This window comes from Acanthochromis polyacanthus, chromosome 6, assembly GCF_021347895.1.
Source record: "Acanthochromis polyacanthus isolate Apoly-LR-REF ecotype Palm Island chromosome 6, KAUST_Apoly_ChrSc, whole genome shotgun sequence".
Taxonomy (NCBI): Eukaryota; Metazoa; Chordata; class Actinopteri; family Pomacentridae; genus Acanthochromis; species Acanthochromis polyacanthus.
Window position 1 is genome coordinate 36,375,516 of NC_067118.1, and position 16,093 is coordinate 36,391,608.

At 40.8% G+C, this 16,093-nt stretch overlaps 1 protein-coding gene across 2 annotated transcripts; it reads left to right on the forward strand.

Annotated features, from left to right (window-relative positions):
* Positions 1-2,247: 2,247 nt before the first annotated feature.
* Positions 2,248-15,703, forward strand: calcoco1a (calcium binding and coiled-coil domain 1a). Of its 2 annotated transcripts, none has more exons than XM_022203229.2 (15): positions 2,248-2,417; positions 3,590-3,754; positions 3,851-3,953; positions 6,838-7,040; positions 7,219-7,431; positions 7,660-7,808; positions 7,893-7,962; positions 8,079-8,234; positions 9,148-9,402; positions 9,697-9,822; positions 10,023-10,118; positions 10,922-11,009; positions 11,188-11,435; positions 11,681-11,772; positions 13,637-15,703. In XM_022203229.2, exons 2-15 carry the CDS (start codon positions 3,623-3,625, stop codon positions 13,662-13,664), a joined length of 1,959 nt encoding a protein of 652 aa, XP_022058921.1. In that variant the 5' UTR covers positions 2,248-2,417; positions 3,590-3,622; the 3' UTR covers positions 13,665-15,703. The 2 variants fall into 2 exon arrangements, with proteins under 2 accessions (XP_022058921.1, XP_022058922.1); XM_022203230.2 differs by having other exon boundaries at positions 2,249-2,368.
* The last annotated feature ends 390 nt before the right edge of the window (positions 15,704-16,093 follow it).

Below are 16,093 nucleotides of genomic sequence, written 5' to 3' on the forward strand. Positions count from 1 at the left end.
TACCTAATGCTTCAAAGCGTAAATATTAGTCCGGCTCTTCCTCAAGAATAAAACGATAAATTCCGTTGGTGTGCGAATGTGCATGTGTGTGCAAGTTTTCAGGGTAGAGGTGGGATGTTATGACAGACAGAGGAGCCATAACAGCAGGCAGCTAGGTCAAGATCAAGCTGTTTCATGGACAATCCACTTTAAGTCCAGGTTCTATTAATGTGAAGCCTCACATTCCTACTGCACAACTACCTTCTAACTTCACACAACTGTGAAACTTGAAGGATAACCAAGAACTGCTGTAATGCTTTTCATTTTTTAAACAACAGCACCCACAAATGACTCCTCTATAAATGCTATGTAATATTTTTCTGTATACTTTTTTATATATTTCTAGGAGAAAAAAAACAAAGCCGAAGCAAGACTCCAATTTTGAATCTTGCTAATGATATATATTTGCAACAAATTTAAATGACGAAATAAAACGTTTTGTTTTTTACTCTTGTTTCCTAACATCCTAGCCTAAAACACAGATGTAAACAATGGCTACTGAATAAGCTAGTCATTGCAGTACAACCTATTTAATTATCCCACTGCGAGAGAGCCACTACTTTCATCACCACTTTGCTCACACAGGCTCAGCACACTATTAATCCACTTAAACACAATTTATAGGGTCTCAACATCGACTGTCCGTCGGCATAAAATTACATGAAGCATCCTTATAGTGTCGTCAACAGACTAAATTAGCCAAACTGGACTTACTAATTGAGGAGGAGTAAAGTACTGTGTGACTGGCTCGACTCATCAATGGGCAGAGATAAATTGCAGGCGATGGGGCAAAATGATAACATCAATAACTATTATAATAAAAGATGAGCCTTATTTAAGCTGAGGCATAACCTTAAATCTAAATGCTACCTTTAAGTTTCCAGTTTTGTCATTTGAGGTCTTGCCTTTCTGGGGCTGCAGGCAGATTGCTGTTTGTGCTGATGTACTGCAGTGGAGGTTTTTCACCTCCCTTCATTGTAATTTTTATTCTGATTTAAATACATTCATATTTCCATTTTTTATGACAAAGCACAATTTAATATGTATTTTGCTAAACTATTGATAATTGGGCATTTTGGCCAATTATTAGAAAAAAATGCATTTTACTGTAATCTCACTTAAAGTCATTATTGGACCCACATCCTGAGTTACTGCCATCTACCTACATAGCCAGTCACGTGCACGGCATTTTTGTTGTTATATCTGCAAAGTATAAATTCATGTCGGTTCAAATAAAGCAATGTTGAGTGGATGCTGGCCATAAGTCTAGTAATTCTTCAGTTTCAAATCCTTTTAAGCTTTATTAAAAAGTATGTTCCTTTTATCTTATATAGGGGGAAAAAAAGTTGACTGAGATTAGTTCATAAGACTGTGGGATAGTCTCAGGAAGCTAACCAGCATGCACTGTGTTCTGGAGGATTTAAGGATATGGTGTGCCTGTGATAACCTGAATGCAAAGCACTGGAGTTTCAAAATGGTACACTGCCATCTGCTGGCCAGCACCCTAGCATCATCTTAGTCTCGAATTTGTCCTCCACATTACATGGCACTGTGATCTGTGAAGTCTCTCTTGTAAAAATTGCCAAAATGGAGCACTTCCTAAAAGTAGGATTACTGGGTTATTTGGGAAATCTTTCTGACTAAAACCCATTCAAATCAGCAAAATGGACGGAGATCAAAAGCTTTACCTCAGCAAAGTTACATAAACAATAAAGTAAACTGGAAGAGCCTGAAAATTCAAACACTTCAAAATTAAATAGCATATTACTATCATGTAAACTGACAACCATTCACAGTGTGCAATCAGCTTTTCATAGGAAATAGCAAATAATGCACGTCTGTTATAACAAATACGATGCAAGCAGTTATGAGATTTGCTGCAACCCACATAATAACTGCAAATGAAAACATCATTTCCATTTTTCCACCGTTACACGTTGTCTTCCTCATCATAAACAAGAAACGCTCCTGTCTATTGGCGAACCAGGCGGACGACCAGTAGGTTTTTGTTCTGACAGGCAATCGATGCGAAAAACAACGGCGACCGATGAGCAGCATCATATTACCATCGGTGGACCTCAGCTGGTCAGCTTTGAGCCTGGGGATTGTAGTTTAAAGTGTGCTATTTCAGCGCAGTTTCAGCTACACGGTGAACAACAGCTCCCATAATGCCGCGGTGGAAGTGAGGCTGTCGTGGTTGTGTTTTGCTTTGGGTTTTTTTTTTTTTTTTGTTATTGTTTCGGGTTATTGGAGCAACTGAGCCCGAGGAGGAAAGCACGGCTGTCTCGGTCGAGTTTTTTCGTTGTTTTTCTTGCGGACTGTGAATCAAGTGAGTCGCATACAGACGGTTGGTTTAAAGAGGGGTGAGGGCTGTAAAGGTAAGCGAGACATCGGAGACGACCCGAGATAATGTGCGCAGATGTCTTCTGTAGTTAACAAAGCATTCACCGTGTCATCTGATTTGAACACGCATCACTTTAACTTACTGAACAATGATTATTAACGCGTACAGCCTCGAGTCTACATGCAGTGGCAGCAACTGCATGTTTGTCTTCTTAAACTTAGATCGACGTGAATGACACACAGTTTTCTCGACATGTGCTGCTGCTGGGCCTCAAGCCTCGTGTCGTGTAATATGAACCTTCGGAGAGCTACTGTATATTTTCGTCACTTCTACGTTTTTTTTTCGTCAGCATCTGCAAATTGTTCTGTAATATTTACACGACAATCATTATTCCCTCAGTTGTCAATTTAGGATGCCTTATTAAAATAGAAAACTCTAAACCTCTGCAATTAAGTTGGATTATGACTGTACCAGAGGAGATAAATATAAAGTATGGGAAAGTCACAGTTAATCCATAATTACAGCACATGTTCACTGTTTGCTATGTGATTTATTCCTCTTACTCTTAGCGGAGTTTCTCCCTGACATTCTCTTGTGCATCTTATATCATATAAGTGCTGATAATTATTTCTTTTCCCTGGGTGCTTCTTTGACAGGAGGAATTTCTGCCACAACATCCTGCATTTAACATAGTTTGGCACATATGACTTATACTAAAGCTAAAACCCACACAATGCTAAACGAATAAATATTTTGTAAGAAAGCAACAAGGTTAACAGCAGGCAGGGATTCCTAAATTCATGGCAAGTATCTGCTAGTGGAATTTGAGCTTCACACATGCTGGAGGCCCCAGACAGTTTGCACTGCACGCTTACACGTGACTATCTACAATAGCAAATGATTTCAAAGACGATTGAAATAGCCCTGGTGACAGGCATGTAATATGTCATGTTGCTCAAAGCCCACGCTGTCACTGAGGTTTAGTCCTGGTGTCCTCTCCTCAAGTATGCACTCAGTCAGGGTATCTTCTTACACTGAATAAATATTTACACACTTCTGGCTTGTTCTTGTTTGTTCACTAGCAGTCACCCCTTACCTGTTTCCCAATTAGCTCATCTAAATATGTATGTTTCTATCTTTAACTTGTGGTAAATGATCTATTAAAAAAAACAATTATCCATGCAAGTTTGCTGTTTTTTCTTGTAGGTGCAAAGTAGCCTGGCTTTGTTTTGTGTTGCCATGGACAAGGCTTGGCAGGTGGAGTTTAGAAATGTGGGCTGCAGTTACTTCCCTCAGAGCAGAGTTGACTGCCACTATACACTGAGCTCACAGCACAACTGGGCCAGCAGTGACTGGATCGGGCTCTTTAAGGTATTGCTACCCTGACAGCTGTCACCAAAAAAATAAATAAATAAAGAGAATATGCATCTAGAAGCATATTGACAGTCTATGTGTTTTCTTCCTCAGGTGGGATGGTCATCAGTGAAGGACTACCACACCTTTGTTTGGGCACTGGTCCCAGCTGACTATCAAGAAGGCACAGATGTCAACTGCTGTGTGCATTTCCAGGGTACTCATGCCAATACTTTCTAACAGCATTTATTTCCATAGTTACACAGAGTCAGTACAGTGCCTTGATCAGCATATAAAACCTTCAGGAGGAAATTGATGTTTCTGTCAAATGAACTGTGCAGTTGTATACAAAAGACCAGCGCCTCATGTACTGACTGGAGGAAATGTTTGTTATCTGCATCTTCCACAGACGTAAAAGAAAAAATGTCCTATGCAGAAGACAATTATCCCGCTTAGCTTGGTCTCTAACACAGACAGTCTCTGTCATGCCTTGAATTAATTTCTTTAGTAAACAGGAGGTTGAGTAATGAGGATGACAAAGACAATGGCTCCAAGCCTGCTCTGCTGACTGCTGCTGCTCACTGGAGAATACACTGTTCACTTTGTCCTGCATGTCACGGGCAGCTGATAAGCCTGATTCAGTGCAAGGGGCATGTGTGCAGGAGGTGTGGCATTGACCCCCGTAAAGTGATTTATCACTAACTTAAGCATACTGTCAATGTCATTCTTCATGGGAGGAAGAACATTGGAAGGGAAGTCTAAAGAAACTACTGATGGTTCCTTATCACCAGCGATGCAGTGATTTAAAAAGAAGGTTGCCTCTGCACAACCTGAGCCGGTGCTCAGAGTTGAAATACAGCTCATAAACTTTGCCATATGTCATTCTTCCTGTCTTTACTGTGCATTTGTGGTGAAACAGAAATTCCAAGTAAATCACTCTAAACATGAAGCTAGGGTCTGTGTGAGATAACGATAACATTAGGTTAGCTTACTTTATGGGCTGGATGAAGTCAGATGGTGGCTGGCTGGTCTCTGGTCACAGCACAGGAGGCAGGATGTTTAACCCCATCGGTCCCTGTATGCTTTTTATATAAGCAGATAAAAATGAAACAGAATCAAGACGTGAACATATAATTAAATTAGCAAGTAAACAGGTGGGCAGATACAAAATTATTCCAACAGTACAATTTTATCTAAAAAATGTTATCTTAGTAGCAGTAACAATGCTAGTAAAAGTTACACTTGTGAGACACAGAAAACATACAATGGCGTTGTAACCAGGATATTGACGTTTGCATACTAGCTACAAAAAAACCCAGTTTTGTTTCATGTCTGTGATTTTTTTTTAATTGAGTGAAATGAGTAGCCCCTGACTTGTTTGGCGTGTCTTTGTACAAACAGCAGAAGCGCCTGAAGCTACTTCAGTATGCTCCATGTATTTAACATGTGTATAAAGACAGCAGCTAATGAAATGTTTGTATTTAATGAGCAGTCACTTAGCCTAAGCTGGCGCTGACAATAACATTTGCTTCTATTAATTTTATATGTTAAACATGTTCAACAGACAGCAAACAAATGTATCCTGAAGGCTTTATTCCTTTAAGTATGACAGAAAAGGCGCCAAACCGTATTGGGAGTCATGTTCGAACTTCAGCAGCACCTGTAAAATGTTAGCAAGCTAGCTAGTTAAGTCTGGTACAGCATTGCTAGACGACGCGCCGCTAGTTCAGGTATTTTGTGGTCGTTAACAGAAAAATACGAAAACAGGAACTCACTTCAGACAAGGTGACCTTCTCGACAACGCGTCAGGGTGGTGGAAGATTATTTCAGGTCAGTGCAAAGCAAAGCAAACCCACGATTTATCCCAAAGTAGCGTGTGTTAACTCCACAGATGTAACTCCAACCATAGTAAATATTAAAATGGCGGGCGACGCCATTTAATTCCTTGCTCACCTGCGCAGATTGACCGTTGTGCTGCCTCTAGTGGCCGGAAGCTACATTGCAACACTTTTCACCAAACAACGTTACTGCAAGAGAACAATAAGCATTTTATCAACAGACTTTTTGGCTTGTCACGGTAGGGAAGCCACAGCTGGAATTAATAACAGCTCAATTTTATCAAACGCACCGCATGTATATTTCCTGACGGAGGTATCGCAATCAAAACAACGCGGGAAGTTTCGAGTGGTAGTAAAGTAGCGTTGGATTATGGGAGTTGTTGTTCTCTATTTACTATAAGGCAGTGTTTGACGTACCGAAGGCAGGCAGAGATTGTGTTCACAGACGACCTGGTGATGTGCTAAAGATGTGTTTGTGTTACGTTTAGCAACATATATTCACGTTTTGTTGGTTTATTCTCATAAAATAGTGGTAGTCATGCTAGCTAATGTAGTCCACCTACACAGTTACTGTAGCTAACCTTATGTGACAAAACACAATACTGTAATTTAACAAGTAGTCACCAGCTAGCAAAATAGTCGTGAGAAATTCTAACGATAAAAAAAAGGAAAAAAACAGAATAACTGAGTGGGTAGCTAGCTAGATTGCTGTGGATATGACCCACTGACAGGCGACCAAAAATAAAACGCACAGCTGTATTAATAAAATTAGGGTTTTAATATTGTTGTAAACATTTGGGACAGTGTAAGAACATATTCAAAAATACATAAATATAATTGTCATAGTCGTTTTAAATGTTACATATTATTATTTTTGGGTCCCAGTAAGGCATGACATGACAGTCAACCAGAAAGCACATAAGCAGGACCTGCCCTAAGTTTAATGTATCCATCATTAATATAATATTCTTGTAGCTTTTGTAATGTGGCAAAGCAAAATGTCTGGTCTGAAAAAGGTCTATGAAGTGAGTTTTCCCCCTAAATGTTGCTTTATTTATCACAGGAATTGAGTAAAATATAATTCAAAATAACTATTTCAGACTGATGCTTTGTAAATACCAGAACATTAATATTTATAGTAACCTGAAAGGTTCTTCCAAATTAAAAGGCAGTTCAGATAGTCTATCTAAAGTACTACATGACAAATTTTTTTCTCTGCTAATTAATCTTAGGGTGACATTATCTTTGTTTTACTTATTTTAGCCTCCTACCTGCCCAAGCCCAGCTCCCAGGAGTATGAGTTTGTATATATTGACGCTAAAGGGGAAGTGTGCTCCCGCAGCTCCAAATTCACTTTTTGTGCACCAAAGCCCCTTGAGGATCTGGTGACCCTTGAGGAAGAGACCCATGGAGAGGAGGAAGGCACAGACATGCTGCTGGTAGTACCCAGAGCTGAGCTGCTGCAGGTGAGCAGAGTAAATTAACTTGATGAAATATTACGCGTAGCATGTCTTCAGTTTTGCAAAATTAATGAATGCTGATAAAACTCATATGCTGGAAAATCAATACCGCTGTTTATTGCTGCCACACAGTGCACAATTACTATTATTCATTCACTGCTTGCTTCCTCCGGTCTCTCGTCAGAGTCGACTCCAGGAATGTCTGCGAGAGCGCGCTGAGCTGTTGCACGTGCAGGAGGTGGCAAATAAGCAAAGGGAGAAAGAGAAGGACGACTACAAGAGGGCGAGGGAGGCCTGGGACAGACGACGCAGAGAGTTGGAAAATGATATTGCCAGGCTGCAGGATGAGCTGCAGCAGAGTCTGGAGAAGATTGAGAAAATGGAGAGGAAGCAGAAGGTGGTGTATGGCGCTTAAGCAAATGATAGGCAAAATTTACCTTGTGCTATTTCCATACTTTACTCCGCACCTGTGCCTTTATTCTTAGATGACAGGTTTCTACTTAAACAATATCCTTCGATATAAAATTTTAAGTAACAGAAATTCAGGAAATTGTCTCAGTTATTATATTAAAATAGCTCTCAATAAAAATCCTAATAAAAATTCAAAATGCCTCTGCTCTGATAGGAGGAGCAGGCTTTAGGAGAATCACTAGCCCTGGAGAAAACTGTCTTATTGGATGCAAGGGAGGCCAGTGAAGTGCGGATCAAAGAGCTGGAGGATGACATCCAAACCCTGACACAGAGAGCAATGGAAAGAGAGACAGAATTGGAAAGGTTTGATGCTTTTATTCTCCCTTTTTCTTCTTTTAGTTATATGTATGTTCACGTGATTGTCCGTAACCAAATCTGTGAATGCAGGATGAAGGAACGAGCCAAGAGAGCCGGAGCTCTGAGAAAAGAAGAGGAGAATGAGAGAAAGAGCCTGCAGGTAATAACAATTCAAAACATGTCATGTAACATAATAAAACTTGTGTCTTGGTTGTTCTTGCCTTCCGTTTCTCTATTTCACTTATCCCATCTGGACCATTTAATCGCTTTGCATAGACCAAACTGGAACAGACTGAAGGTGAGCTCAAAAGCCTGTCCAAGGAGTTCCAGGGCCTGAGGAACTCCCTCGCCCAGAGAGATACCAGTGTCCTGCAGCTTCAGAATACCATCACCACCCTCACCCAGAAGCTCACCACTGCCCACAGGAAAGAGGTCAGACACTCCTTTGAAAGTCAGAGGGGAGTGGTTCCAAAGTACCATTGGAGATGAATCAGTTGATTCGACATGCACACTATAAACAAACATATGATGTACTAGTAAGCATCTCTTGTTTACCAAAGAATGCTTCAGAGAATACTGAGATACAAGAGTTAAAGATGAATTTTACTTACAAGAATACTAAGGAAACATTTATTATTTTGATATCAGAATTTTGAATTTGCCCTTTCTTCAATATGTTAAAAGTATTTGCACCCAACACCAGCATTATATGGGGAAAACATGTAATCTCAGTTATTTAGTGGAGTTTTTCTATATTATTCTTTATTTTGTGATTTTAGCTGATGTATGAGTATATTTCTTAATAAGTATGCTTTCAAGTGTAGTTTTAAATGAGCGTTTTGTGATGGCACACATTAAAACATTGCTATAATTGACTTAAAACATAACTTTGGCATTCTAAAGCCAGTACTTGTTATTTTCAGGCTTGGTAGATCACATCTAGTAACAGATACAGTGGCGGAAAAAAGTTTTCAGACACCCCATACATTCGCATGTACATTGCATTAAGAATCACTCTTAGGTGAACTCTTTAAGGGCAATTTCTTTTAGTACAGTCACAGCCACAATACCAAGCATATCCTTTAAAAAAGGCTTTATAAACCTAAAATTGATTGGCTCCATAAAAATAAGAAATTTTGAGTATTGGGTCATTTTGGTAAAGTTTAGTTTTGTTAATTTTTCTTGTAAACAATAAAGAAAACAAGTATGATTTTTATTTGTTTGTATCTAACTAATGCAGCCAAACCTTTTGAAACACAAAAAAGATTTTTCCACAAATATTTCATGATAATATTTGAGATGGTGTATTTAACCAACAAATGCTCTCTTGTTACTTTCTGGCCAGACGGAGAGCGAGGCGTCACTGAAGGAGATGCGAAGCCTGCGGGAGCGTCTGCACATGAGTGAGCGTGCAGCAGAGGGCTTAAAGATAGATCTAAGTGCCATGGTAGCCCAGAGGGATCACGGCCAGGCCGAACTGCATCAGGCCCGGCTGCAGGCTGCTCAGCTCACCCTTCAGCTGGCAGATTCCAGTCTGGCCCTGAGAGAGGGAAGAGCCCACTGGGCCCAGGAGCGGCAGAATATGCAGCGCAATGCTGAGGTACTGCACTGCTGTAGAACACAGAATCTGGATCATTTAGGAACTTTGGCATATTTCTACTGTGGTAGTGTTACATTTTTAAATATCCATTTCCACATGTTGCTGTTCAGATACCTGAGTGATGTTGTTAAATGTCATGAGTTTTAAAGACAGCCTCGAATGTCTCCTCAGATATTGTGCATTGCAGCTGTGATGTCAGTTTGAGATTTTACAGTTGGTTCAGCAACCTCACTGCCTGAAGTCAATATGTTATATGCAAAGTAAATATATGAAGTGTGTATTTCACCCTGACAGAAGGACCACGAGCGTTTGGAGAAACTCAATGCAGAGATGCAAAGGATGGAAGAGAGGCTGCAGGAGGAAAGGATGGAGAGAGTGAAGCTGGAGGTTGAGCTTGGAAGAGAAAAAGACTGCAACCGGGTGAGAAAAACGACATTATTTTATGTTTATGTGGCAGATGCTGTTATGTAAAGTCACAATAAGCGTGCTAAAATCTGATAGGGACAAGGAGCAATGTGATAATTACCCCGTTTACTCCCCAATTTGTCACAGGAGTCACACCATTTATGAAGTGGTTCTTATATTCTGTATCCTGCTGTTTTATGATATCTGGCTTGTAGGTTCAGCTGAGTGAAACCCGCAGGGAGCTCCAGGAGCTGAAAGCCAGCCTGAGGGTCGCCCAGAAAGAGAAGGAGCAGCTACTAGCAGAGAAACAGGTTAGAGACGGTGTTTGGTTATCTGCAGCCAAAAAACTTGCATCCTTGCTAACAGAAGGTTGTTCAAAACGAGGAACACTATAATGTTTTGTGAATATTTGTATTCATTCAACGCTGTAGAGAGTGACTTTGAGCCTGATTAATTTCAGTTGCTAAAGTCTCAAGGTTTAGCTTTAGAAGTAGTACAAGTTTAGTTACAATTTCCACTACTGTCAAGCTTGAGTGCACCCATTAAAAAAGTTTTGTTTTTTAAACCTTGGTATTAATAATAAATTCATATCCTAAAGCTTGCTAATATAACAGGAAGTATAGTGGCGTTGTGAATGCCCCAGGTGTTGGGAATCTTCTCTCTGCGTTGTCTTCTTGTTATTGTGCAATATAAATTGTTTATAGTGCAATATAAATTGGTGGATTTCAGTGCTGTTGCTGTTAAAGTGCTTGCAGAGTTTTTGTTGGCGAATCACCGTCACATTTGCCAGCTACAGGCAGAGCAGATTCAGAGTCAGTGTTTTTAAAATCAGTGTCCAGCTTAATTTTAACACGGGCCATATGGGAGCCTAGCAGCTGGTCCGCCATGCAAAATACCATGATAAATCCAACAATGATTATGTATATTATGTTTATGGCATAGTGATAATAATATTTATATAATAACGCATTTGTATATTTCCCTTGTAACCGTTTTATGTGGCTTTGGCTTGAAGAAGTTGCACATCATGAGGGCCGTAAGGGTGGCGGCTGCTGAAGCCGTGATCAGAGTCCCGCCCTGGTGCGTGATATGATGCCTGCATTTTCCACTACAGGAGTTGATGGAGTACATCTGTCAGCTGGAGCAGAAGATGGGAACAGTGGCCGGTGCCAAGTGGAACGCTGCCCCGATTGCATCTACAGGTGAATTGAGCCACACATCAATCTGCTGTATGCCCTGCAGATGTGAACAATAAAAATTGTAACTATCATCCAAGAGCAACACTAAATATTGTTGAGAACGGCCTGTGCAGTGGGTGACAAGAGCAATACTCGGAGGAAAAGCGACCATTTTTTCTTTGCCCATGTTTCTGTCTGGCAGGGCGCCCTGATAGCGTGTTATCTGACTCCGAGGATGAGAACCCAGAGGCTCTGCAGATCCTCCATCCACCAAGACCTCTGGGACACTACAGCCTATGTGAGCAGGGCCAGCCGGACTCCTTGCTGCTTTCCACCCCTCCTCCATCCCCCAGGGAGGTGGACAGGAGTGCGGTGGTCATCAACCAGCCAGCCCCGCTCTCTTTGCCACACCAGGCCGGCGCTGACACTCTGGCTCACAGCTCTGATTCGGTGAGACGCGCTATCTGAGCCATTCAGCCTCACCGTGTAATTATATGTGATGCTGAAAATGAGCTATGTCTTCATGCTGATAGCCATGCACACCAGTTAAACATGGGCACTGGATCGTTTGATATAGACATTATCTCCTGCAAGCAATTAGGCCGCTAGTCTGCAAGTTATTAGACTGTAATAGCTGCTGGACAGATATGTGTTAACTGTGTGTGTGTGTGTGTGCTTCACACTCTGGTATTAAGGAGGAGGAATCTGATCCACTTCAGTGTGGAAGGAACAGCTCTGGAGAGGAAACAGCACTTTTGTTGCCTGAGCACATGGACACTGCTCTCAGGTACAACCTCCCACTCACACCGCTAACACAAATAACTTCCATAGACGTGTGCACACATCCCAGAAGTGTTAAATAAACACACACAAGGAGGAAAAACAGAGCCATTACTCTCCTATTAGTCTTAAGTGTCAATGCTCCATAAAAGGTCCCACATATAATTGTTAATGTATGTATTTGCCGTGAATTATACTAGAATAATAAGTAAGTAAAAGTCACTTTGAGAAGTGGTTCCTTTCACCATTGTTGGGAAGTAATTATGAAGCCCATTTAAGTAAATGTTTTAATTTAATGTTACTTTACGCCCAAGTTCTGCAATATTTTAGAGGAAATATTACCAACCCTGTTGCCTTGTCGCCTCTTATCAAAAAGCAGCGTCTCTGCTGGAGCCTCTTGCCACATTTTAATTGTCAATTAGTTGTTACCAGATAAAGATATAAACAGAGTGAAACATATATTAAGTGTCCAATATACAAAAAAGCAATTATTAGAGAGACATCTAAAGCACGCAGACAGAATTGTATAGAACAAAGTTTTTTTCTTCCATTAATAGTGTCACAACCCCTCAGATTTATCTTATGACCATTTAGAGGCGACCTGACTCAAAGGTTGGGAATCACTGAGCTAAACTGCCCAACTTTACAGCAGTTAGAAGTCGCTCCACCTCGACCAGCTGCAACAGTAAAATGCTATTTATGCATTGATATATCAGTATTAACAATCTCGTAATTTATTAGTCATATTCTAAGATATTCTCTGCAGAAGCATCATTTGCCTATAACGCATACAGTACAGTATTCAAGAATTTTCAGTGCTGTTATCATACTTGTACCAGAGTGCATTTACACCATTATACTAGTACTTTTACTTTTATAAAAGATCCAAGTTCTTCGTCATCGCTGCCTTTCCCACTGATGTTGCATGAAAACAAGAAAGTATTTAATGTCACAGATGATATAACAGTTTCATAAACTGCGGGTGTTATAGCCTCTAAAATGCAGATATAACTACTTGCCAGCACTCAAAAATATATTGAAGGATATTCCCCTCAATAAAGGCTGAGGCATTACCAAACAAGTGGCGCTGAGAAGCTCACAGCAAACGGAGCACAGGTGAAGATATAACATTCAGAAATGGAGATTTGCATTACTGAATGCATATGAAATTGAATATTTCTCCGAGGCCAAAGAAGCAAGCAGATATCATCCTGTCATGCCGGCTGGTTTTAAACTCCAGCAACGTTGTCATATTTTATGCGCCCATGACTTGATTTGTGTGCACAGTCTTTCTCTGCAAAGTAATTAGAGAACAAAGCCTCCATATAAATGCAGTGAAGTAAAAAGTATCACAGTCCTACTGAAATGCAAAGAAGTCGAGGCATAAAGTATCTCAACATTGAAGTAGTGTATATTTGCGTGAATGTACTCAACTACTTTCCTTCTGTGGCCTCACACAGAAACCGTTTCACACGTGCACAGTGATTTCAAAGCTCGCTAATACACACAGACATATGCAGCCAATTATTTATGGTGACGGGGCGACTATGGCTCCGAGATGGAAGTTTTGAATATGTGGTCGTAAAAGAAGTTGAGTCAGGGTGAAGCGGGGGAGACTGTTTGAGACAGAGTTGGGGCATGGGAGGAGCGAGATGGGAGGACAAGGGGACAGACAAGTTGACAGCAAGCTGTAGCAATGATTTACCTGAGGGGTGTACCGCAGTCACGGGCCAATTTTCAGCATCATTAAGGCTCTCGCTCTCCCACTCACCCACTCCTTCACTTTAACCTCCTCTTCCAACCACACTGTGTGTTTCTTTCGCTTTTTAACACACACACTATCTCTCTCTCTGCCTTGTGTCTTCCTACAGTGATCTGGCCGACACCTCGCTATGGTAACCGGCGGTCATCTAGCCGCGGCCACAACAAGTGACAGAAAAAGGAGGACTTGGTCGGCGTTTTTCCACTTTACTTCCAGTAACAAGCACACATACAGCTCACTCACTACACAGACAGAAATGTTAATATGCAATTACGTCGTATCTGAGGTGAACCTTAGCTTTCCCCCTTCTAGACTGTTGTGTTAGCGCCCCGACTGTTTCGCCAGTGGTTGCAGGTCAACGCCGTGTTTATGACAGACATAAGACGGGTGCACGGTTGGAAGCGGCGGGCTTTTAGGCACGGGCTCCGGCGTTTGAGAGTTTGCAGGCTGTAGCAGAATGATTTCTGTTGAATCATTGCTATGTCGAGAGCTTTACGATGGATGTTATGTCGTTTTTATGGCATTTGTGATTAGGAGTCATGACAGGCACTGTAATTATGATGTTTTGTGCAGGCCCGGCTCCACTGGAAATCATGGCAAAACTGACTTCCAGCATTAAATTCTCCACAGCAGCTTTGAACACTTTTCATGGCGGCATAAAGTAATGATACGGCATCATGCTAAATTATATCGCAGTAGTGTAGGTCTATGACATCATATTTCTCCTCCATTTGCTCAGAACTAAGATTTGATGAGCGCTTTCTTGTACGCATTAGCAGTCGATTGTTGTCATGCAGACGCCGTTAAGGTGATTGAGTGATGCAGATGCTCTCTGAGATGGACAAGATTTTGAAATAGGAAGCTTATCGAACAGATTGTGCTTAACGCCACGCGCAACTTTCTGTTTCAGTAACTTCATATCACTTATTATAGAGTTAATGCTCGTAAGCTTTTCACTGTAGATCAGCTGCGGTTTTTATTTGTCAATGAACCCGGATTTTACATTTAATAATGATTGAAATTTACTCGCTGTTCGTTTGAAGATTTAGAATCTGTCTTTATTAAAGTTTATATTGTACAGAAAACTTCATTCACACTCATGCAGTTCTAAATTTGTGCCTCAAATAATGAAGTAAGAGTCAAAGAAAATCATCTTTATAGACGCTGACATCTCCATCGTGATGTTGGTACTTTCCCCTTAGCCCTATGGCGATAGACTGCCAGAATAGAAATTGCTGCCTACCTTTTAATCAATACTATATGCATTTTTCATGATTTTCTATTTATAATTAACATGCTGCAATTGAGCTATTTTCAGGTTTCATTTCAATTCTGTTTTCACACGACTCTTTGTACGATGTGTAACAAAAGTTTCCATGCTTGGCTCAGAAAAATTCAATAGAAACCTTGATGCTTGATTTTATCTGCTGTATTTGCACCCTATTTTTACTATAGAAGAGTTTTTAGAGTAAAAGTTGATATATGGATACTTCTGTCAGTTGTGTTCTCTCATCGTTATCCTAATCATTACCACGGTGTGTCGTGTTTACTCATATTTTATCTACTTGTCATGTTTTTGCTTTCAAATACTCACATGGACTCGACTAAGGTTTGATATTTGAGTTACATCGTGGCAAGTTATCGGTGCTAATGAAAGGGAACGATACCAGCATATTATGTTAGAGGTAGATGTAAGAAATATGCACAGGAATGGATTTGAATGTTTAAAAAGCTTCAGTGGGAACGGGATTATTAAAGTAGCCGTGAAAGGAGTAGATGTCTATCCCGCCTCTCGTTTACCTTGTGCCGCTCGGTATGCTGGTGTTACACTACATATACTCTCCATATATAGAAGGTTTTCAAGGAGCCTGGTGTTCTTCCCCAGAAGATAGCACACTAAATGTATTCTCCATAGTCCTTGTTTGTAGTTGTAATCTGACTTTATGTCTTAAGGAAGTTATTTTTTGTTTTTGCTGTTCCACTGAGAGCTCCCCGTACGCGTGCTCCTCGTCACGACGCCGTCTCTCACTGCAATAAAGCTCCAGTGCTTACAGTTTGTTTTGAAGTTTTGTGTGTGAAGGTTATCCCACATGTACGCCTTTCGTGTATTTTCTTACCTGTCATGTAACGGGTTTGGGCGGGGTTCTGCATAATAAAAAGGTTTATGTATCCATTATTGGATCTAATGTGTCTTTTTCTGGCCAAAGATTATAGCAATATTTTGGTCCTCACATGACATTTCACTGGTAATTAACTACGCCATTTCTTTTCACACGGCCATATAGGCCTATTTTCCCTTTTGGCTCATTGCCTGTTCCGTATACGTTTTCTCATTCTGGATTTTCTCTCCACTCACCTTTGACTCTCCCTCGTTCCCCCCTGAGGGCTGACCTCCTCCTCATCTCCATCCCTCTGCCTCCCCTCTCCTCCAGCGGTCTCCTGCTCTCTCTTTTAAGCTCTCCTGCTGCCCCTCTACCACACTCCCTCCATCTTAAGTCTGGGGTGACGATAGCTAATTATAAAATCAATGATGCCGGGCTGCCTAGTTTACAGCCCCCTCTAAAAC

Bases quoted from the DNA above. Each gene is read 5' to 3' on its own strand.
- calcoco1a (XM_022203229.2), top strand. From the start codon at position 3,623: ATGGACAAGGCTTGGCAGGTGGAGTTTAGAAATGTGGGCTGCAGTTAC. The intron at 7,963-8,078 runs GTAATAACAATT...CGCTTTGCATAG, and splicing joins ATGAGAGAAAGAGCCTGCAG to ACCAAACTGGAACAGACTGA. The intron at 9,823-10,022 runs GTGAGAAAAACG...TCTGGCTTGTAG, and splicing joins GAGAAAAAGACTGCAACCGG to GTTCAGCTGAGTGAAACCCG.